This window comes from Argentina silus (genome assembly GCF_951799395.1).
Source record: "Argentina silus genome assembly, chromosome: 10".
In the NCBI taxonomy this organism is placed as follows: domain Eukaryota; kingdom Metazoa; phylum Chordata; class Actinopteri; order Argentiniformes; family Argentinidae; genus Argentina; species Argentina silus.
The window spans coordinates 13,545,214-13,568,335 of record NC_139664.1 but is presented as its reverse complement, the minus strand read 5'-3'; the positions used below and the strand labels follow the sequence as shown (position 1 = coordinate 13,568,335).

Genomic DNA, 23,122 nt, shown 5'->3' with positions numbered 1-23,122 from the left:
CTGCAGTCTCCTATTGGTAGATGCCCACAGAAGTCGCATATCAATGTTAATGGTTTCGATTTGTCTCTCCACTTATATCTGCATCATTGTTACTTATGGCTCACTCATGATCGCATGCCTCTTACTCACAATGTGTAATGATCCCTCAGAGCATTAGCTTGACTCACCCAAGCTTTTCCACTTTGACTGAAGTTATCTGCCATTGTGTTATCTGTCTTTATATGGCTTCCAGGTACTGTAGGTGGTTCCATTGTGTCTGCAAAATTGTTCAACAAATAGCAGACATTCTTTACAATAATCTGCTACGTACGTACATGTACAGTATGTTGGTATTCTATGGTACTATTCTATGGTATTCTATGCAACTTATATCGCCTCTCATTGGAATTCTCTCTGCCCTTTTCCCCTTAGAGGGAGTGTGTGAGATCTGGCTGACCAGTGAAGACACTGGGGCCTATGGGAGGGACATTGGCACAGACCTGCCCACTTTGCTGTGGAAACTGGTGGAGGAGATCCCTGAGGGTGCCATGCTCAGACTTGGCATGACCAACCCTCCTTACATCCTGGAGCACCTAGAGGTGAGACACCTACAATACTATCACTTTGCCCATCACTTACACCCTTACTGTACCATGTGTTTATACCAAGCACAGCTCCTCAAGCTTTACCCCAAACTGTATACCGTATAACTGTAGTTGTTAAATGTTGTAATATTCATAAATATATTATTGATTCATTGCAATATAGAGGCTTTTGCCTCATGCTTTAGTTTTTAGTAAGGTTTTGTTTAATATAGTAGATAGCCTACATCTTTATGGCTATCTGACATGAAGGACTGAAGTTATGATGGTAAAACATTAAACCTCATTTGAGTCGCTGAATGGTAATTCTCAGCCCCTATAACCTCCCTTGTTGAACAATGGCCAGAGATAGTGGGGAAAGGCAACTATGCCCCAGGTGGAGTGAGAGTGGTAATCCTCCTGATGTGGGGAAGAAGTGCTGGGGGAAGCAGTTTTAATTTTCTCAGGGTTAATTGAGGTTGTAATTTTGTCCCCATATGTATAGGTTACGTTTATGCTCTGTTACATTCAAATTAAAAACTGATGAAGATTTTTTTTTCTAATGAAAGGAAATAACAATTACATGCTAATTAGAAATGTAGGGAAGGTTGTATATGTGGTGGTGGACAGTTGAAGGCGTTTCATCTGCTGGAGTCAGTTTCATTATTCAGCTCCATATGTTTAGCACATGCACTTTTTTAATACTTTAAACAATTATTCTTCAAGTAACTTGAGTGCCTCAAAGTACTTACTCCATCAGTCTTCTGAAGGTGAAGTATTATGTTCCTGTCACTCTGAAATGGCAGCGCTATCTGTTTTTTATTTATTTTTTATGACACCAGGTATTGCATCACCTGATATTGGAAAATCAAACAAAATGGTTTTGATTGGTTAAAAAAATGCCAAGTGCACTCTTCAGAAACACTCTAATTTTCTACTTCTGACAGTCCAGAAAACCACGTCTCCATTTGGTGATTGGGGCTGTTAGGTCCAGATTGCCTCTCATGGGCATTTTATTTGGACTTTTTTTGATTACATTGTGGCTTTAATGCTCTCTCCAAACCGTAAAAAGGTATCTTAACAATGCAGGGTTTTTTTTTTCATTTTTTTCTCACATTTGTTTTTTTTAGTCTTACTTTGCCTTTGACCAGTGGGGTTTTAAAATTACAAGAAAAAGGGCTCTAAGTTTAGCAGCAAAGGCTATGTCTTTCTGTGGCATATCAAGACCCTTTATAAGGAACCATTTAGCAGACGTTAGCCCAGCGACAGAGAACAGAGGGTGATTAGAACTCTCTCTCTCTGTCACTGGCCTTGGAAATTGCAAAGCAGCTGCCAGACAGAAGACGGCGCTTCCGACTATGTCAGTGCTGAGCGGGTATGAAGCAATTGGGGGTGGGGGGGATTTGACTGCCTGACTGGAAAACCAACGAAAAACTAAATGGACTAGAAAACTAGGTGCCTTATTAAAATCCTCAGGATCAAATCAATTAAATAATGGATGTCCGTTTCATATTTGCCAGAGCCCTCATCTGAATATAGGTATAGATATGTCTCCTCCATTCAGACAGATTTCACAATTATCTGTGGACTATGCTCATGCAGAAGTGTTGGAGAAGTACAATTTAAATGCAGAGTAGCTCAGCATCTACAGTCGGCCTGCACTGGAGGTTAAATCTTTTTAGGATATTGTGCTGATGATTACAAAAATCTGTCTTTGATGTGATCATATTCTCAGAAGAAATTAGTGTACCCAATTTTGGAATTGCAATAGCTAGCTTAAATGGTGAAGTGAAGCTTTTCCAAACTAAGTATCTTTTATTCATTAAAGCAATATTAACCCTGGCCCATGGCTTGAAGAGTTGTAGTTTTAGAGAAGAAACTTTAAATCTGAGGTATTTTATATTACAATAAACCTAACACAGAAACTATTGTAATTTACCCAACATTACCCCAGTCAATGGCTGTTCAATGGCTTTATGGTATATTTGATTTTGTGTGGAAGCACCTCTAAGAAATCACAGCAGACAGTTCCATCATAGCAACAAACCTTGTTTTTTCTTTAGAAAAGTGACTTTCTTTATACTATTCAGAAATTGAACCTTTATGTAGAAGTTCTTGTTCTCTCTCTCTCCCTGTGATTCATTCCTTGATCTAAAAGGTCAGTGTGAATACACCTCGTTATGACAGACACGTTGAGGTCTTAAGAAGTGGCTCACTGTGGTTGGAGCTGACCTGCACTGACATGCTGAATACTCGTTTACCAAACAGGCTTTTCACGTGAAGCACCCTCTCTGCTGGATTATGTGGTTGAAGAGCCCTGTGGTTGACAATGGGGTCAGATCTCTATCCCTGTGATGGTCACCTAATGAAACGCTATACTACACATGTGCTAAAGCACATTGATCTGAGCTGGGCTCCTTTATGAGTGAATATGACTATGTTCTGCAAGGCATCGTCAGTGGGAGAACACTGGAGAAGACGCCAGAGAAGGGTCAGGCAGCAGCGCCTGTTTGACTGTATGTTTTAAGAGGCTTTGTCTTTTTTCCGTGGCGTGACTCCACCGCTGAATAGAACTCTTTTAAATTCAACAATCGCCATCTTCGTTTCCTTGTATTACACAGGCGCTCTCATTCAGGCCACTGTTATACAATACAGTTTTATAGAGAAGACAAACTGCTGCTGGAATGAACCATGGTCCACTCTATGAATGAGCACAATGTGGAACGAGGTCAGTATGATTATGACTGTTAACTCATTTCCTCTGGTATCTGTGGTGAATCAGTCTGCATGCCATGAAGGCCTACTTAAATAGATTCTTAAAAGAGTAATAGTTCTTATTTCTATCCTTATGACTACTGCTACATGTACATTCAGCCATTTAGATGAAGCCCTTACTCTATCAAGAGCTACTTCAAATCCTCAGCATATTATGGAGTTTGTTCCTGTATACACAAGAGATGGGGTGTTTGAACGCTGTCACAGCTATCTCCTCTGAATAATTCAGAGCACATCCAGCACTTGGAGCTTGTGTCCTCTATAAAACAGCAGAAATGATGCTGTAAAGCCTCTAATATGTTTGTGGCACAGTATGGGGTATACGTGGTCCACCTTGACTGTGACCTAGGTGGATGATTAGGTTGCAGTGGCACGTTTGCCCTATTTCTCTACCTCGCTCTCATGTTCCAGTGATGTTTTGTCCCCCTACTCCGGCCTTTAATCTGGGAAGTGAGAGATGTGAGAACACTCACAGTTCAGTCAATTATACCCCAGGCCCCGGGGAGGCCAGTGCAATTTGTATTTGGAGCACAGGCTGCTAATTTCATACGAAACACGCGCCATTTTCATATTAATGAATCTCTCGGGACTCTTTGTCCATTAGGGGCTTAATGTACCATTGTGGCGACACTACGGCAAATTGATAGGAAAAGAATCCATTTTGATCTGTTTGTAAATTATGACTGCACTTGGGTTGAAGGGATTTGGTGGTTATCTTTGTTGCATTTGCTACAGATGTCATCTAAATGCGCAACCAAGGGAAAATATATTGAGGCATAACAATAGTAGTTGCAACATTGAGTTTTCTGCTCTTTTCCCTCTCAATCTAATGAATTATAAAGTGGCATTTCTTTCATTCAAAAAACATAGCTACAGGATTCTACTGTCATATGAGTGAAATGAGAGTGGATTCTGCCTGCCTGTGAGCAAGATATCTCACTTTCTCTACCATTTTGCCCTTTAACTGGGCAGTTGTTTTTTGTGCAGAGTACTCACTCACACAGCTTGGGACTGGTGGAATTGCTGACACTGATTGGTGTGGCCATCTGCAGACTGAAGCTCTCGCTCTGGGCACATTGCTCCCTCAGCTCCTGTCTCAAACTGCATTAAAGCCCTGCTTCACACCTTACAGTCCCTCTGTGGCCTGGCTGCGTATGGCTGCTGCAGCCAGCCAGTCAGGCCTGCTCTCTCCTCCTGCTGTCCTGTGTGTCTTGGGCACTGTACATGGCATCTCCACTGGGACGGTTCTACAGGAGGTAGAGCAAGGGAGGTACCAGGGGAACTGGCCTCAGCGTCAGGGGAACTAGTCGCTGTAGAATCTGCTCTCTTCTCGGGAGACATCCGTCTAACCATGTGGGAACTCCATAACTTGTCTCCCCTGGTACCCTCCTCCTTTTCCCCCCTGGGGCTGGAACCATGTGTGTCTGGGTGAGTCTGGGAATGGGAGGGGTTGGATGGGGCCTGCACCTTCACTCAGCAGCTGTCAGATTTCTCCTGAATCAGATGAAGCCTCACACTTGTGACGCCGGTGCTCTTTTCTCTGGCTCATCTAACAACATGATTGGCATGGTTGAGAGGAAGTCAGATGCTCAAAGACCTTTTTTTGTTCAGTAATCTAGTCACTACCTCTTTTTTTGTACAACAGTACAGTAAGTGGATCTGCAGCTGTGCTGTTCACTTTGGGCCTTCTCCTCTTTCCATAAGATCCATTCAAAATTTGCCTCTGTGGATTGTGATTGTATGTCATGTATGTACTTTACAGGAGTTGGGAAAATACACAAAACACTACTTCTCAGTACCATACAGTACCATTGAAAACACTCCCTGGAGAGGGAAATGTGCTTTACATGAGTGCTGTGCCACCAAGCCGACTGAGAGACTCTTTAACTCACTCTCACTCACTCAGCAGAGAATTAACAGCTTGAGGGAATGGCTGTGGACAGATGTCCTAGGCTTGCAGTGCCAAAACCCAAACCGCTTTATCTTCACATACATTTCTGTTGACCGACACCTCACTCTGTACCAACGAGTGAGAAAATCAATTTCTCTGTGTCAATGAGATAAATGAAAGGTGGATAATTTTAGAACTATGTGGCGGTGATGTACAGTAGATGGGGTTTAACAAGCTAGGAGCTGTCGATCATTGATCGCAACGTGCAACATGAGCTAAATGGAGTCCTGCCACACCTTCAGGACATTAATTTACAGAATGACATTTTAATAGATTAATTATCTCCTGCTACGTAAAGTAGAAGCAGGCTTTATTATAGAACGGGAGTTATCAGTGCAACAGCCACCACCTAATCTGATTCAAAATGAAGCCCCAGGCCATGAGCATGGTACTGTATGCATACGCATGAGTTAGGCACCAGCCCCCAATCCCTAGCTCTGGATTCTAGCCCAGTCTACGCCTCCTACTGTATATCACAGCCTCATTTACATGGAGGTATGGGGGATTTGACTCACTGAGAGGTGGGAAATGGGATGTGGGATGTCTGATGATAGGCTTCTGGTCAGGATTGTTAGGATTGTTTGCTTACTATGTAAGAGTGCGCATTTGCGTTTTTTATTCTATATTGCATTTATTGTATCTCAAATAAGCATGTTCGTGGTGGCTCCTTCTGTACTACGCCACTCTTCATATTTACTATGGTCTACTTCATAGATCTAGATATAGTCAGGAAGTGTACAAGTTCATTTAAGGATAGAATGAAATTTCAGTGCCACTCACCATGTTGCATCAGATGTTTTAATCTGAAGTACAATGTATTGGTGTATTTAAGGTCCCAGACAGATTTTCCTGATATCTTCCAACCCCTCTACCCTTATCTTACTTGTCTATTTTAAAACAGTTGGCTCGAGCTGCCATTTTCCATTCTAATATCACGATAGTGGAGCTTTTCATCCCTGGCAGATTTTGTGTTTTTCAGGCATGATGTGCCAAAACACATGCACATGGTCCAAGGAAAACAGCAGTTATCCAAGAAATACAGGTTCACTAGCCCATTGGGGAATGCAATATAATGAATGAGAAATTCATTATACAGTTATATTCCACATTCAGTTCAAGATGTGATATAACTTAGAATTAACAAATGTTTTCCTGATTTGGAAACATCCTTTCAGTTCTGCAGCTCGTCAACGGCAAACTGCCTGACTACATTAACGTGTTTGGAATGCTGCAGCTTCTATATCGCCTTCTCTTCATATCTTATGCATCTGGTTGCTATCAGATCAATTGGGCTAAGCCATTTCATCATTCCATGGTATGTGCATCTAATGTGATCAGTGAGAGATGAAAGGGGAAGGCTTTCATTGGAAGTCTGTGAGCATTAGGTAGTGGCAGTATTATAATGTTGTATTATTACTGGACTCCCATCACCAGCAACCCTACTGACCCTCCAGTTATGGGAGATCTCTCACTGCATTGTGCGGTCTTCAATTGAATTAGGTTTGGCCTTCTTTTTCTCTCCTTTTCTCCCCCCTAGCTCTGCTTCTGCATGATAATTTCACCAGCCGTTCCATTGAAAAACGAATAAAAAACATTGCAGATAGAAAAGTGCATCATTTATCAAGCTTTTTGTGCACATTTGTAAAATCTCTTTATGCAATTAGCAAGCTAGCTTTGATGTGAAGTCATGCTGGGTTAATTTGAGGAACATCACATTCAACATGACGCGTTGAGACTACTGACAGGAAAGACTCTAAAAACACTCAACTGTAGCATGAAAATATATCATGGCGGTTTCTCACACACAGTACAGGGTAGCTAGTAAGTACAATGGAACATTTGGAAGATGTCTGGAAACACTTTTCATATGCTTTTTTTTGCATTCTAAGTTATTGTTCCTGACTGTTCTTTAGGTGCATTGTTACGGTCTCACCTCTGGGATCAGTGCAGGACAGTATATGATAATGTTTAGTCATTAGTCATTAGGAGGCGTGAGGCACTGGTGATAGAGGCTGTCACCCTCACATGATGAATGACCCTGGGATTACTGACTGTCTCTGTATCTGCTGTGCCATGAAAGAGAGCTGGCCTCACTAAATTAATCTCCAGTGCCCATCACGGGTCCTCTGTCACTCAAACGCGATGCCATCTGCAAGGCTCCGTGCCCCCCACCCACCTCCAAGTCTGCAGCCGCCGGATTGGTTGATTGAAATCAGGGGGGAGTCCTCATTGTCTCGCTCTAATGAGATCGGAGCGCATATTACCATCGCCCAATAAATGATGCTTTTACTGAGTAAATAAGATGCATATTAAAAGGCATTGCTGTTGGGGACATGATGCGGGGCAATCAGATAATGCCTCTAACACAGACGATAATTAGATGTTGCTTAATTAACAACTCTGCATTTTCCTATTTTCTCTATCGCAAACTACTGTATCAGATATCAGATGTTTGAAGCAATTTCTGTTATGGTATGACATTAACATTAAATCTCCTTACCTCTAAGTATGATAAAAGGAGAAGAACACTGAATATTCAACACTTATTTTTCAGAGATATACCGAGAAATCAGCATAATCTAATCTGTCACATTTACTTAAATACATTCTGGCTATATGATTTTGAAGGGATTGCAATTACATTTTTTTTCATTTTGTAGATAACAATGACTTTTGGGCAGAATGATAATAGCAGAGGAGATAGATTGTGTTTTGGTTATTAGGTCATGGCCTTTGGAAGGGGCTAGGAAGGATTTTCTGGCAATCTGTGCTCACACACACTGTACAAGCTATATTACAATGAGAGCATGGCGTATTTCATGAGATTATGACCAGTCTGAATAGGTTACTGTTTAACATCTCACACTGACATCACTGATGAAATCTGCACATTGGGCTTCCTGTAAGGACCAAGGGAAAATTGTACTCCCAGCCTCATTTTCGACAGATCCCATTTGACCAAACAGTCCATTTCTCTCTTATGTGATTTCAAGCTGTTCATACATGCAGTCTGCTAACCATACATTCAAAGCACACATTCTTAAATTTCCCCATCTTTCCCTCTGCCAGTGATGCAATGCCTCTTGGCCTCATTAAAAGTGATGTGAATAACAGGAGTGTTTTAAGGGTACGAACCCCAGGTAGAGGTTGCCAGGATACACGACAGTGTGTTAGAGGCCAGAGTGACAGGGTTGAGGGAGCAGCTCCTAGGCTGTGTGAAAATGCCAGCAACAGACAGTCTCTCACTGCTTCCACTTGCCATTCAGCGCTACCCGCTACCCATAATCCTGCTCTGTCTGGTGTGACACAACGCTAATTCATTCGGATACTTTACATGTCCCAGTGCAAGTAGGCCTGATTTGTCTACATTACTAATCAGCTGGTATTCTTCAATCTAATTAATTCTTTTAATTGTGATCCTCTAATGTGTAACCCCATGTGGTGAAGTACAAGTGAGCCAGACTAGCCATGATGGGGAGTGGAAAGTGTGCACTAGCACAATGGATTTTAATTGTAAAGACGGACCGCAATCAACAAATTCTTCAAAAATCATTTCCTCTCTTTTTAGTAGTGATTAGACATTGGGTAATGATACAGTATGAGTGTGATTGGACTGCTCAGAAGAATTAACATCTGCAGTAGTCTCCCTACCCTTATGACAGTAGGTTCTGCTCTACCTCAGGAAATGAATTCACTTCACTCCCCTTTTTTCCCTGTTTTTTGCTCCGTTTTCAAACTAGGAAAGAAACTCTGATCTAACCACGTTTTCTTTTTTTGTTTAGAAGAGGAAACTTTCGGTTCTCCTTAAAGATCCACTTTTATCCATACTCACAAACAGAACAATGGACATCTGTGGAATTTCTCCCTGAAGAAAAGTGTCTGAAAATATGACCTCAGAGTTGGCCTCAGGTTCCTTGCAAGGCAATTGAAATTCCAACGTTTAGAAATACTATGAAAGAAGCGTTGCTTTTAATTTGACAGATAACACAGAGACAAACTGAGGAATGTTGATCAATCTTGGGGTTATAATACAGTACAAACCATCACTCTTCTCTGACTCGGTAGAATAGTTTCCTAAATGGGACCAGGAGGTGCCCAGCAACAGTCCCAGCTCCACACAGGCATGGTAACTTGATCCCAGCGTTGTGGTGTTTACATCACAAACACTGACAGCTGCTCAGGTGTAGAGGCACTGGGTGCGGCTGTGTAGAGTCCAGGGTCTTCTGGAACCCTTGAGTCACAGAGTTGGTAAACGGTTCTGGAAATGTCATTCAGGATGCAGCAGAGCATGCGCACACACGCACGCACACACACGCACACACACACACACACACAGCTTTTTCACAGATCTTTGGGAACTGTGTGTGCTGAGCTGGGATAAAACACAGTCCTGTGAAACAGCCGAGAGGAGTCAGGCCTTTTAATAGCTTCTCCAAGAGGGTTCCCTTCCCATTGACTCCAGATGGAAATGAAATAATACATCTCCTTTCTCCTGCCAAGTTTGGCTGTTATTATAAAATTAAGTTGGGAATATGAGAAAGGGGCGAACCAGATGTACCAACCTCCAGCAGCTGTGTGCTTTTAAACATCTGTCATCTGTGGTTTCTATTATTTCTATGCTCTTTTCTTTTTGTTTGTTTTGGTTTGCTGTTTCTTTTGTCCCAGAGTCATACACGAGGCAAGTGCTGCCATAGGCATCGGGTACTGTCATCTGAATGGTTTTAATTGCTTGCACAGCTACATTTGACCTTTGACCCCCCCCTTGTCATTGTCTCCTTTGTGCCTAGATTTAGTTCTCCATTGTTTAGCGTGGTAAAGCCAGGTGACCCATGTTTGAAGGTCCTTGTTTGGGGAGCTTGGCTTTGCCCCGGCTCATTTATCTCTGAAGAAGTCATCTCCGTGTTACACCACCTATTCTCCTCCAGCCTGCCCTGGGACAGAGGTGTGTGTGTGTGTGTGTGTGTGTGTGTGTGTGTGTGTGTGTGTGTGTGTGTGTGTGTGTGTGTGTGTGTGTGTGTGTGTGTGTGTGTGTGTGTGTGTGTGTGTGTGTGTGTGTGTGTGTGTGGTTTAGTGCAGAGGGAGTGGGGGGGAGAGTCACGTGTTTGCTGTCATCATAACAAATGCCCTAGCTGTTTTTGAGAAATTCCACTGACCTTTACAGGGAATCAAATCCGGCTTGTGTCCCCCTCCGAGGCCTGAGCGGGATTGTCTTTGCAGACGGTCACAGTCCCTTCAGGGGGACGCTCCCGCTCTCTCACTGCTCAGGGGAGAGGGATAATTAAACTGTGTGTCAGAGCCGAACAGACCTGCTACCATTTACACAGTTCAGCTGCAGTGTTTATTGCTGATGAACTCACAACTAACACACACACAGGCCTTAAAAAGGGGCAAAGCACAAAAGAGAGAGGCTGCTCCCTCTTGCTTGTGTTTACACCTGTGAAGTGTAGGAAAAAGCTGTCTTTGCTTAATTTTATGGGGGTTAGAAATTAAAGAATCGCTCATTTGCATTGAGCTTTGGGTGTCAGACCTTTCTGTAAATGGCAATGAGAAGAAGGGGGATGAGTGGCTGTGAATTGGCTGCCGGAGCTCTCTGGGACTGACATAACTTGCCGTGACTTTTCCCTGGTGCAGGGGTCTGCATTCCATTACAGAAACACAGGCCACGCGGTGTCAAAATTGCAAGCATGCAAAGAGAATATCAGATTACTGTACGCATAGCATAATTATTGAAAGGGACAATTCATGGGGAAAAGGGGAGAAAAAAATGCAATTGGAACCCTTGTCACTGTTGGTACATTGTACATCTCTGCTGAAGTGGATATTAGAGAGAAAGAGCTGACGCCTCAACCAAGGTGCTTATCTGGGTTATTGGGATTGACGAAGCAGATTTCTGACTGGTACATGATAGTCTGATGGGGGTGGGCCGGTGTGTGTGTGTGTGTGTGTGTGTGTGTGTGTGTGAGTGTGTGTGCCTGCCTGCCTGCCTGCCTATGTTTGGACAGTGAATGATTCCCTTTCCCCCCCTTGACCGTACGTTAGAATCCTGAGTCAAGTGAAGACACATGGGTAATTTTAACAGGAAAGTTGAATTGATATCACATATGGTCATAATAATCCTCCCCTGGTGCTGCTCTCTCACCAGCATGCACTGTTGTACCCTCTGAACCCTGCGCCAGTCCTCCGATTTCTACCTTCGCCAGCCTCCACTGGTGTGTGTGTGTGTGTGTGTGTGTGTGTGTGTGTGTGTGTGTGTGTGCGTGTGTGTGCGTGTGTGTGCGTGTGTGTGCGTGTGTGTGCGTGCGTGTGTGTGTGTGTGTGTGTGTGTGTGTGTGTGTGTGTGTGTGTGTGTGTGTGTGTGTGTGCGTGCGTGTGTGTGAGTGAACGGTGTTTCTGACTGCCTGAAATGAAAGGATAAGCTCTCTCACAGAGGTGACATGCCAGGGATTTCACCCCCCCTGGATTACAGCATCCCGTTTCATCTCTTCCCTCCAGGAAATGGCCAAGATCCTCAATCATCCGCGGGTGTACGCCTTCCTCCACGTCCCCGTCCAGTCAGCCTCCGACAGCGTCCTGATGGACATGAAGAGAGAGTACTGCGCCGACGACTTCAAACGCGTCGTCGACTTCTTAAAAGACAAGTAAGTCCCCCCTGAAAGAGAAGAAGAAGAAAAATGTGGGGGGGGGGGGAATGAAAAAGGCACAGATATCACAAAAGAGCAAAGAGCTTAGCCAGGCTCTTTTGCCCATTAGCATTCCTGAGTGGTTTTTTTACTCTCTTCTCTCTCTGTAAAAAAAAAAGGGGAGGGAGATGAAAAGTGGTTCAAGGTTTTGTGAGTGTGTGGGCTGGCTGATGGTGCTGGAACAGGCCTTGATGTGGCCATGCCCCTGCCAGCCCTCCTCTCTCCATCTCCCCTCGCTTTTCCCTCAGGGGTGGGGGTCTGAGACTCTGGTTCGTGTCAGCCAGTCCTCATTTTGCCTCACGCCACTCTCTCTCCCATGGTGTGGCTGGGTCTGCCGGGGTCTCTGTGGCTATCTGTGTGTGTGTGTGTGTGTGTGTGTGTGTGTGTGTGTGTGTGTGTGTGTGTGTGTGTGTGTGTGTGTGTGTGTGTGTGTGTGTGCGCGTGCGCGTGCGCATGTGTGTGTGCTTACACACAGTTGCCTTGAGATGCCTGGGTAGAGATTAGAGCCCAGTCTAATGGTTTTCCATGGTCCTCCAGCCTCACAGGCACCCAGAGAGGGCCTGGTCCGCTGTTATTACAGGGGTCAGGCGAAAGAGCCGGGAATGATTGGCTTTTAGGAAGTGACAGGAAAAAGAGCCGTCAGCCAGAGAAATGACTTAATGCCAAAGTTAAATCATTTGATAACACTTGGTGTGAACTTACTACCTATCTGTATCATGGGTTTATAATGCCTTTTAAAATGATGAGATACATCATAGGCAGGCATAACAATGTCTTTCATAAGGCATCATGTACAGAGTAATATGTCATATAGAGCATTCATAGCCTAGAACCGTATGAATATGCACATAATAAAACACAAAATTGATCAATGCATTTTTGAACAGGGATTAAATCTTGACGTTTAACAAATGCTAGTGTTCGTGGCTCCAAGACAGACTTAATTCTCTGTAAATGTCTGTTTGATTCCCTGGATGTATATTGGTAGGGATTTGATTGAAGTGAGGTTTTACATGGTCAGAGTCACAGAATAGACAGAATTGAACTCCTAAATACATTTCCTCCATATCTGCTGAGATCTCTTGGCTCATATCTGATGACATCACAGAAGCACGTGGTCCAACTCTGTGAGCTTACAGGCTCACAGGCCTCCCCTGATTTCCGAGCCCCTGCCCCCTTCTCCTGTCTGGAAAATGGGGCACGACACCAGGAAGTGTAGGTTGCCCTCTCTCTCTCTCTCTCTCTCTCTCTCTCTCTCTCTCTCTCCCCAGTGTCTCCATGCATATGCCCCCCTCACCCACCCGAGGGCGTGGTTCATTAGCTGTAGGCCTGCCCTGCCCCGTCTGTACGCCAAGCTGCAGAGGGGAGATAGGCTCCGTCCTCCCTAATCCAGCCTGCTCAGGCCTAATAGGAGTTGACAGGCCCAAACAGCCCCTGTCTGTGAGCACAGGCATCCTGAAATAAGCTGTCTGCCTGCCTGGCGTCCTGGAGAGGGGGCCACAGGCTGCGGGGCTCAGTCTCCACCCATCAGCCCCAGTGTTAGCTTTAGCCACAAATCTATCCTCAGACCCAACCCCGACCCCACTCCTAGTCTCAGACCCAACTCCAGACGCAACCCCACTTTCAGCCCCAGCCCCAACCCCCTCCTCAGACCCAACCCCACTTTTAGACCCAGCCCCAACCCCCTCCTCAGACCCAACCCCGCTTTCAGCCCCAGCCCCAACCCCATCCTCAGACCCAACCCCACTCCTAGTCTCAGCCCCATCCACTGTACACTGACTCCCACATGCCCTGCTGGGTTGAATGGAAAGGGGGCAGTCTGTTGGGGATATGGGGAGGGAATACTCAGATGCAAGGAAGAAATAAGTCCTAAGAAAACCTCTGTTCTGAGCTGATCATAAAAAGAGGATTGATTCAGGACACACTGGATTAAGGAATATGGCTACTGAAATAGCCAAGAGTCATGATGGCAGGTATCGCTGAAGGGTTTAAAAAGTAATGATAACCATTGCAGACACCTTTAGAACATGTATTTTGGTCAAATGTAATTTCAACCCTTTTCCCCTCTATAGATTCCCTCTCATACAAAAGTAAATGTCTGAATATGAGTGTTATTAACAAACTCCATATAAGGACATTACCCTAGTTTCCTTGGTTTCAGTTATGTAAATGTTCTGCTAAACTAGATCAAAGTCAGGCATTGATCCTGAGCCAAACACTGCCCTTGGTGGTGAGGTTGTTGTTCAACAGTCTGTCTGAATGGTCAGAGTGTGTGTGTCTGCGTGTGTCTGCGTGTGTCTGCGTGCGTGCGTGTGTCTGCGTGCGTGCGTGCGTGTGTGTGTAAATGAGATCCGTGTTTTGTGTGGACACTGCTGCACTCTCCCTCAGGCAGCAAGCCCCAGGCTGGGAGGGGAGTCACCGGTACTCACTGTCTCCTTGCTCTCTACGCTGACTCCCTGCCTCTCTCCTCCTAATGTGTTTTGCTTAGGATGTGGAGAATAAATAGGCCATGTCTGCTGGAGGAAACTAACAATGGAAAACAATGACCCCTGGACTTGGAGTTCAGACTGGCCCTGCTAACAATTACTGTTTTTTTTTTATTTTATTTTTTTATATATATATATAGCAGATTGGCTGGTGCCGGAATGCAGGGCCGATCTCATTGAGACACGGCAGGGAGCACGGCCAGGCCCCTGTGATGTTGTTCTAACAGTGCATCTTGGCGCGTGGCTGGGGCTATAGGAACACAGCAGTGGGCTCCTCGCCAGGCTCCGGAGCTGAACTAGCATGAACCTTATTTATTTATTTATTTATTTATTTATTTTACTTTTTTTTTTTTTTTTTTTAACTTTTCTCCCAGACCCCCCTCCTCCTCCCCTGTTCCCCCAGCACCTTCTCCCCCAGCTCCACTCCCTCCAAACCAAAGAGTTGGCTGTTGGCTGCCTCTCCCAAAACAACAGCTGGATATGAGATAACCCTGAGAGGGCTGGTGCAGGGTGAGCTGAGGATCTGGAAGGGAGACTGGATTACTGCTAGGGCAATGGGAGAGAGAGAGAGAGAGAGAGAGAGAAGGACAGACGGAGAGATAGAGATGTAATATAGAGAGAAGGAGGGGTGCGTGTGTGTGAGAGAGAGAGAGAGAGAAAACAAGGTGGGAGAGAAGGGGGCGGGGGTGACACAGAGACTGTCGATGAGAGTGCAGAGCCACAATGTCTGCCCCTATAATGTCTGCTCAGTGACTATCATATGAGTGTGTGTCTGTGTGTTTGCCTTGAGATGCCTGAGTAAAGATTAGTGTGTGCATACTGTACTGTGTGTGTATGTGTATGTGTGTGTGTGTGTGTGTGTGTGGTAGCAGTATCAAAGTCATCATTTTGATGAGCTGCAACACCTTGCCACACTGTCTCCACAAGTGTCAGTGCCAGACAGGAGAGTGTGTTTGATGTTGTTTTCACAACAGCGTGTTTGTGTTTCATCATGCCCTTTGTTTTGATTCGGGGAGAAAGAGGACTAGCTCTCATTACCATCTCCTGGGCTGGGTGGCCTCCTCCTGGCAGCCTCCACGTGGCCCTGCGCTCTAGCATGACATCTCAGGTGTGCGTGTCATCTCAGGTGTGTGTGTGTGTGTGCGTGTGTGTGTGTCTGTGTGTCTCTGTCGAGACGACAGTGTCTCCCTCACCGCCACGCTGAGTCACAGCTCTTTTATTACCATGTCCATGGAGTGATGAGTGAAACTCCATTAAGATGGCAGTGGAGCATTATTTTTTTTTCTCTGCCGAGGGGGAGGGGAGGGGAGGGGAGGGAGCTGAGTACACCTGTAAGATAATGACGCACAGGACAGGAGAGCAGACACAGACAAGCACAGCCTCAGCAATGTTACTGTGCCCTCCATTTCTCTGTGCCCTCCTCTCTCTCTCTCTCTCTCTTTCTCTGTCAGGTGCAACTCTATCAATCTATGAATCCTCCTATTTCATAGCACATCCTCCTTTGTGACTCTTTTTTAAGACTTATGAAACACCATATGTGTGGTTTAATCAAAAGTACAATCATGAAGTAAATGTACCCCCATCCCCCCACCACCCTCTCTCCTATCAGTCCATCAAGTAGGACAGATGGCCCACAGCATTCTCAGTCAATCTGAGTGACTTTTGCAAACATGCCAAAAGCGCCCTCTCACCCCCCCCCCCCCCCCCCCCCCCCCCCCACCGTGGAATGGATAGATACTTAAGCATGTTAACATGTTTTACTACGATGAACAGACCCCATTAAATATTGTCCCAGTGTAGGCTTTATTCCATAGTGGTCCGTCAAACTCATCCCCCTTTCTTTCCCCAGATTGATGAATACACAGGGTCTTATGAGAATTCTGCAAGCATGTGTGTTCATCTGATGGCAAATCCTGTCAGGTAGATGAGCTGTCATGGAGTTGGGCTTGGCTGGGGGATTCATCAGTCTGTTCAGGATTGTTGCCTATCAGGCTCAAGCCCAGCGCAAAGCTCCCTTCCACTTCACAATGTTTTGACAGTGTCAATGTTGAGCTCATTTACTTTTGACACACTCAGTATTTCATGCACATGTACTGTACTGTGCACAACACAGGTATGGGAGCCTGACATGTTTCCCTTCAATTCTAGACAGCCCATTAAAATAAACATGGTTATGCCACTGTTTAGAGTTCGACTGGCCGATTCATGATTTCATGTTATTCACAAATGATGATATTGTATATCGATTAAAGCTACACATAGGGCTGATAGGTCTGTGCATCTGGATTTGTTTTCCCCAGGATATATCCCATAATCTGGGTCTAAGGAGAAATGCTGTATCAATCAGTAGATACCGTGCTTGTTGTGTCTAAACATATCTATTATGCATAACTGTGCCCTTTGAAAATGTAGGCTATGCATTGTATAACATGTTTTTCCCCCCTAGATATTGTTTTATAATGATGATGCGGATTGTTTAGATTTACAGCCGTAATACCAAGAGTAGGCAAGGTCAAATAGATTATTAAAGGTAGAATTATGCCATGTCTCCGCTCTCTTGAGCCCACCAATCCCATTCAATAAATATATGTGCATGTGTGCGTTTGATGTTCCGGCCTTTTCAATAAACTTCAGCCTTTCTCATTCTCGTCTGTATTCTGTTAGGTAACGTTAAGCTTCTTGTATTTTTACTGTTCAAATGTGGGTTGATGTGAGTTGATGAGTGTATCATCTTTATGTGTGTCAGATACTGTATAAGACGTTGTTGTGTACCATAACGATGGTCAACATTTCAAATACAATGCCAGAGCCATATTTGCTGCGGCTTCCTTTTCTTCACCATTCCTGAGGACTCTGATTTAGTATCTGCATGCAAGGTACTCAGACCTCTTCACTGTCGAGAGGCTGCCAATATAATAGCCTTGACCCATAAATGTGAAAGCAGTGGGTGTTGATATTTCATATTGATTCATGTGGCTTAGCAGTTAATAAGATTCTCACAGTGCAACAGTGTTCTACATGAGCACTACAAGTAAATATGACTGATCTCTCCAATTCTCAGATTGTATTTTCTCATTATCTAAAAAGGAAACATTTATTACAACAGTCTATTTATAAGACGGTACGCGACATGATTGATTCGTCTTTTGAGAAAGAAACTAGTCCTACAGTAGTACACTAGTGTATTAGTTATACTGACATCACTTGGTAGTGATTTCATACTAATCAAAGTATTTCATATCAATCCCCTTTTTGTCTTGTCTATGTTAATACCCTTTTCCCCCGGCAAGTATTTCATTTCAAGATCGAGTGCACACTATGTTTTGGTGTTGGTGTGCCTGTATTTACCCTTCCCTTGAAAGCCAATCTCTAATTCCGTCATATTTGCAGAAATAAATCAGAGATTACTGAAGCCAATCTCATGTCAAAAGCGGACGAGGCAGTCTCTCAAAGTACTTTGTGTTCATAAGTCTGCTTGTTGAGGATAATGAAGAGCCGTGTGTGTTTCTGTATGGTGGCGTGGCGCGCATTACTGAAAATACAGCACTCTGTAATCCAAGACGGGGATTAGGTTGTCTGGTCAAGTAAACATGCTTTTTTCATTACTGTTATTACTAGCGTGATTACTGTTGCTGTTGCTCTGGGTTTATTTTCAGCCTGTGGTTTGTGGACTAGTGGGAGCTGTGGAGGCCACAGCTGCAGTAGCTATGGGCCATAGAAGGCTGTTTGAATGGACAGGCCATTTGCTCTGCCTCTTTAGCAAAAAGCCCAGGCATTAACCGATGCACACACTGTACTATTACACACTGACATGCCATGTGCCATTACTATCAAAGGAGTTTAATGTAATCACTGCCATTTAATTAAGAGGCACTCAAATCTGACATGTACAGTCGGCCTATGTGTTACAGTGTGTGAGTGTACTGTCATAGTATACTGCACGTTGGCCATGGATATGTGCAGATAGTTGATAAAGTGCCTGCATGTCATTATGTCTTCGCTCCTCTCTCTCTTTAGTTTTTCAGAGTGGTAGTAAAACTCCTCTACTTTAACTCTGTGACCTATTCGCTATAAAACCCCTCTGCTCCAGCTATGAGACCTCCTCTCCATTGTATCTCCCTCTCATATGACAGTCCAAACTGCCACCCGCATGTCTTGCTGTTGGAAATAAGCCCTTTCACTTTGCCTGTCAGCAGTCCAGCAGGAGAGCCTCTAAAAGGGGGGAAAGGGCCGGGTCGGCGAGCCACTTGTCTTAAAAATCCCACTGACACCTGGGGCTGCTCACCTGGTGATTGAATCTCATCAGCAGCTGATTTTTCTGGGTGCCTTTGCCCCCCCCCCCCCCCTTCCCCACCATGCTAAGAGCCTGCAGGGCTCAGCCCCACTCTTTGGATCACTGTGTGACAGGCTAATAGGTCACCTTCTAATGTTCTCTCTCGCTCCCGTACTCAGGCGATGGTGGGAGTTTCTCTTTTGCTCTCCCCATTCTTTTTGTCACTCTCCTGGGCTCGGCTGCATTTTGTAAGTGAAAGTCAGTGAACCTGAAAAAAGCTTTTTTTTCCTCTCATGGTCTTATTTTTCACCGTGGGGCGGCTATTTAAGTGTTGTTTTTAGAGCTCAGATGATTGACATTCCTGACGGGAGAGACATTACCCTTCTAAGTTGTCCGTGGAGGAATGGTGTGATTTTTTTTTTCTAACCGTCACATAGCCCCTCTGATTGTTATCTGTGCGTTAGCTGTCCTGACCTTGTTGTTGTTTTAAGAGCCTATTGTAATGCCACACACGCCGCCAGAGGCCCATAGCTCAGAGACCTCCCTCTCTGTTGGAAGATGAGAGGACTGATGTTTATCTAGTCCATATTGCGCATCATATTTGTTTTTTTAAACTCTCGGCAAAAGTCAAACAGAGACAGGAACTGGTCCAAGTGAAACACGAATGATGTCTTGCTCACTGAACAACTGTTGATCTAAGTTAAGGGATGGGCAACCCGATACAACGCGAGAGTGTCATTTCAGGGACCCATGTTTTTAGAAATGTTCTCTACCTTCTCCCTCTGCAGCGTGTGATGATTCAGTTACTGGCTTCGGTTACAGATTCAGCCTAGAAACAAAACAGTCTGTGACCACTGTCTCCTGTGTGAAATCCACACCTCCTCAGCCCCATCGTGCTCCGTGCACTGTCATGACACACTTCTCTCTAGCAGAGGAAAGGAATAGCCTGAGCCTTTTTCATGTTAGTCCTTCTCTCTGTCTCTCTCTTTTATTTCTGTCTTTATGTCTCTGTCTGTCTGTCTCTCTCTCTCTCTCTCTCTCTCTCTATCCTGTCTTATACTGTTGGCAGTGGTTCCGACCTGGCTGCCCAGAATGGCCTGTTTCCTTTCCTGGGCAGTCGGCCCTTGCTTGGCCCTGTTTCTCACTGCGAGTCACACAAGGTGAAGAGGTGGATTTTCCACCGACGCGCCACCTTACATAAAGCAGCTCTCACCCTGACCTGCTTGGCTGGAGCCAGCACGATATGTCCTCAACAAGCCAAGGCAGGCATTCAAAAGCCCTAACAGGGGAGACTGAGTGCAGTGAAACAAAAACAAGCAGGAGCCCACAATCTGCATGGGGACCTTTTAAAGAACCTTGACCGGGTTGGATTCCTTTCAGCGACTCTCATTTACGAGTGTGGTTACCTCCCTGTTATAGGAGCCAGGAAGGCTAAGAGAGGGAGCGAACAAGAGAGACAGAAAGAGAAGAGGGAAAGGAGAGGGAGGGAGGAGAGAGAGAGAGAGAGAGAGAGAGAGAGAGAGAGAGAGAGAACGAACATGAACCTTTGCGTAATCACCACAACAGCCTCTGACTCACCACTTTACTAGGCTGTGATTGGTGGGTGATGGAGTGATGGTGGCATGATCTACTGTTGTTATTGTACTCCTAGTGTTGTTCGTGTTTTAACCCCCCCCCCTCCCCCCCGAAACAGTTAACAATGAAAACAAGGCCTCAAACCGTCCTGTGATCAGCAGCTGTGGGCTGGGCCATATTGACAAAGGTCACACAGTGGCTCAACAGACAGTGAATCCCCCCTTTTATTAAATGTAAATGTAGCCATTTCAACACCAGACCTAGGAATTCCAATCATTCATCTGATAAGAGGCAGATATAAACACAGAGGTAGCGCGCAGCAGCAGGAACCTGCCCCACCTGCCCTGACTGTGAGTGAGTCATAAAAGGTTCACTTTCTAGCCTAGAGGAAGGCAGGGGCCAGTGTTTTTCTTTTTCCCGTGTATGACAATCTGTTCTTTTTTTTTTCTTCTCTCTGATCCCCCTATTGTGAATGTGAATGCATGGGCTGATGACATGGCTCTGACACAGAGAGAAAAGGAGGAATGGTTCTGTTCTTGGCACAGTGAACACAGCTGCACTGACAACAGGTAGCCTGCCGTGATCAAACAGCAGACCTCCATGTTGTTGTATTACCCCCTCTATGGCCTTATATGTGATAGGCACCTAGATTAGTGGTTGATCCTGCTATCGTGAGTCTAACACACAGTCCTGGCTCCATTGCACTTGGTGTGTGTGTGTGTGTTTCTCTGTGGCATAGGGTTAGAGGCATGTGCTCGCCGTTCTCTATCACTCATTTCAAGGACCTCTGGGGTGGGGGGTGGGGGGTTCAGGGTCACCCATCTAGTGGCAGCTGGGAGAGGGGCCTCAGCGAGGTATGCTCTGTGCTGAGGCTTATCTTTCTTGCCGCCCCAGTCTCTCTCTCCCACAGCAGGAGACAAATGGGCTTCTCTACACAAACAGCACAACCACCAGCGCCGCAGGGGTCAGAGGGGTCAAATGCCTCTAACCCTTATCAGGTGACACAGGGCCGATTCAGCACCACCCGTCTCCTCCCACCAGGCCTCCCTCTTTGGCATTCTCTCCTCTCTCCAGACAGAACTCCTGCTATTATGAGCCTGAGCTCTCAACTTGCCTGGCCATTATTTTCCAAAGATAACTTTTTAGTCCAGAAAGCCTTCTGAACAAACAAAGGGCGTTTGCTGTCACCCAGGTAGAGGAGGCAGTAATTGCAGTGGTTTTCTGGAGCTGTTTTAATCTTTGGTTGACAGCCACAGGAGATAGCCACAGTGTACTGTAGGAGCACAGGAGCAAATGCACCCTCATAACACAATAGGGGTGCACTTACCGCTCCAAACAGGGTAAAAGGAAACCTGCAGGAGGAGCGAGAAATGGCATTGAATCGCTAAGAGCTGGGAACCTTGAAGAGAGGGAAATCGTTTGTTCAGCAAGGATAGAGGCAGTGAAACAGTAATTTAATTATTCATGCTCTCATTCAGTGTGCTCCAGATCCTGATGGTCTCTCTTTGATAATTGTGAGAAGCTGTGGTAAATTGATTTGTTCAGACCAATTCATCCACACATGTTTTAATATGTATTACTACTACATCAGGTCCTTTGATCATTATGACCACTACCTCCAATTTGTAATGCTGGTGCCCAGAAGTTAAGAAACTATCATTACGGTGCACTTGTCATCCTTTTCTAGGCAGGTTTTTGACGAGGCTGGTCAGACTGCCACAGATGTGTTATTTTCTTCCTCCCTGATATGAAACATAAAAGCCCAAGCTGTTACAATCACCTCCTCATTGTCAGAAATAAAGAATCAACTGCAGCAATTACAGTACGTGACATCACCATACTCTATGATGAATGGACAAGTCACGTTCTTGAGTAGGTGGGCTCTCATCACCTCATGGTGAGAAGGGCTTCGCTGAGATTATCCAGTTTATATCCACTATTCTCTCGGCAGCAATGTCAAAACGAATATAGGAAACATCTTTCTGAACTGGGCAATAAGTCATTTCTCCAGCTCAATATTCATTAACTGTACTCCTGTGAATAATTCTGCACTTAGAAGATCTACTGTTTTATTAAAATGGTTAATTTGCTTAGCTTCATGAATATAGACTCTCTTTTTTTGCAATCAATTAAAATCACATTATTAGAAAATGCTTTATGTAATCACATATGAACAAATCCTGTTATGGCAGAACTCTTAAGACATTAACATCTGCTGGGAAAGTCATTCAAACGTGAGAAAATGACAATAAGGTATGATTCCACGGCTCTCTTGTGTTTTTAAACTATATCTTTTGTAATTTCCCCAAACTGCAAAAGGATTTATGTCAAAACAGCAGAAAGTCGAGTGGCTTTGAAAAGCAGAGGTGTGTCAACCACACTGCCTAGAATTACAGAAAGTCATACAGTAAGCCGTGTTGAAACTTGGGGACCTACTGTACACCAGGGTGAATGTTCAAAGCAAAAAGTCAGTGTACTGGAAGTGTGTGTGTGCATGTCTCAGTAGACCAGGACTAGCAGAGTTAATACTCTGGGATTGGGGGGTGGTAAGGGGTGGGGGCAGCAGCAACTGAACGATGTCAAGGCCATCCTCTGTGGAGCTGGATGGTAGGTAGAGCAGAACAGGGAGAGAGAGAGAAAGTAAAAGATTTATGGTTTGGGCCCCCGCTCCTCCTTCGACCCCTCTCAGAGCACCCAGGGCAGTGTCCCAAAAGGCTCCGTGTACTCAACCTATGACAGGATGTTCTCTCAGAGGGCAGCCAGGTCCCTCCCAGAGGGAGAGCGGAGGCCTGGCTGGGGGTGGTGATAAAGTCGCAGTGGAA

General features: G+C 44.9%; 1 protein-coding gene across 1 annotated transcript in view; it reads left to right on the top strand.

Moving 5' to 3' along the window:
- Window positions 1-23,122, top strand: part of cdkal1 (CDK5 regulatory subunit associated protein 1-like 1) — a 282,148-nt gene that overhangs the window by 159,994 nt on the left and 99,032 nt on the right. The window contains exons 9-10 of the mRNA XM_083678910.1: window positions 412-578; window positions 11,779-11,924. Of these exons, the coding sequence (XP_083535036.1) occupies window positions 412-578; window positions 11,779-11,924 (313 nt within the window). The remainder of the gene's footprint in view (window positions 1-411; window positions 579-11,778; window positions 11,925-23,122) is intronic.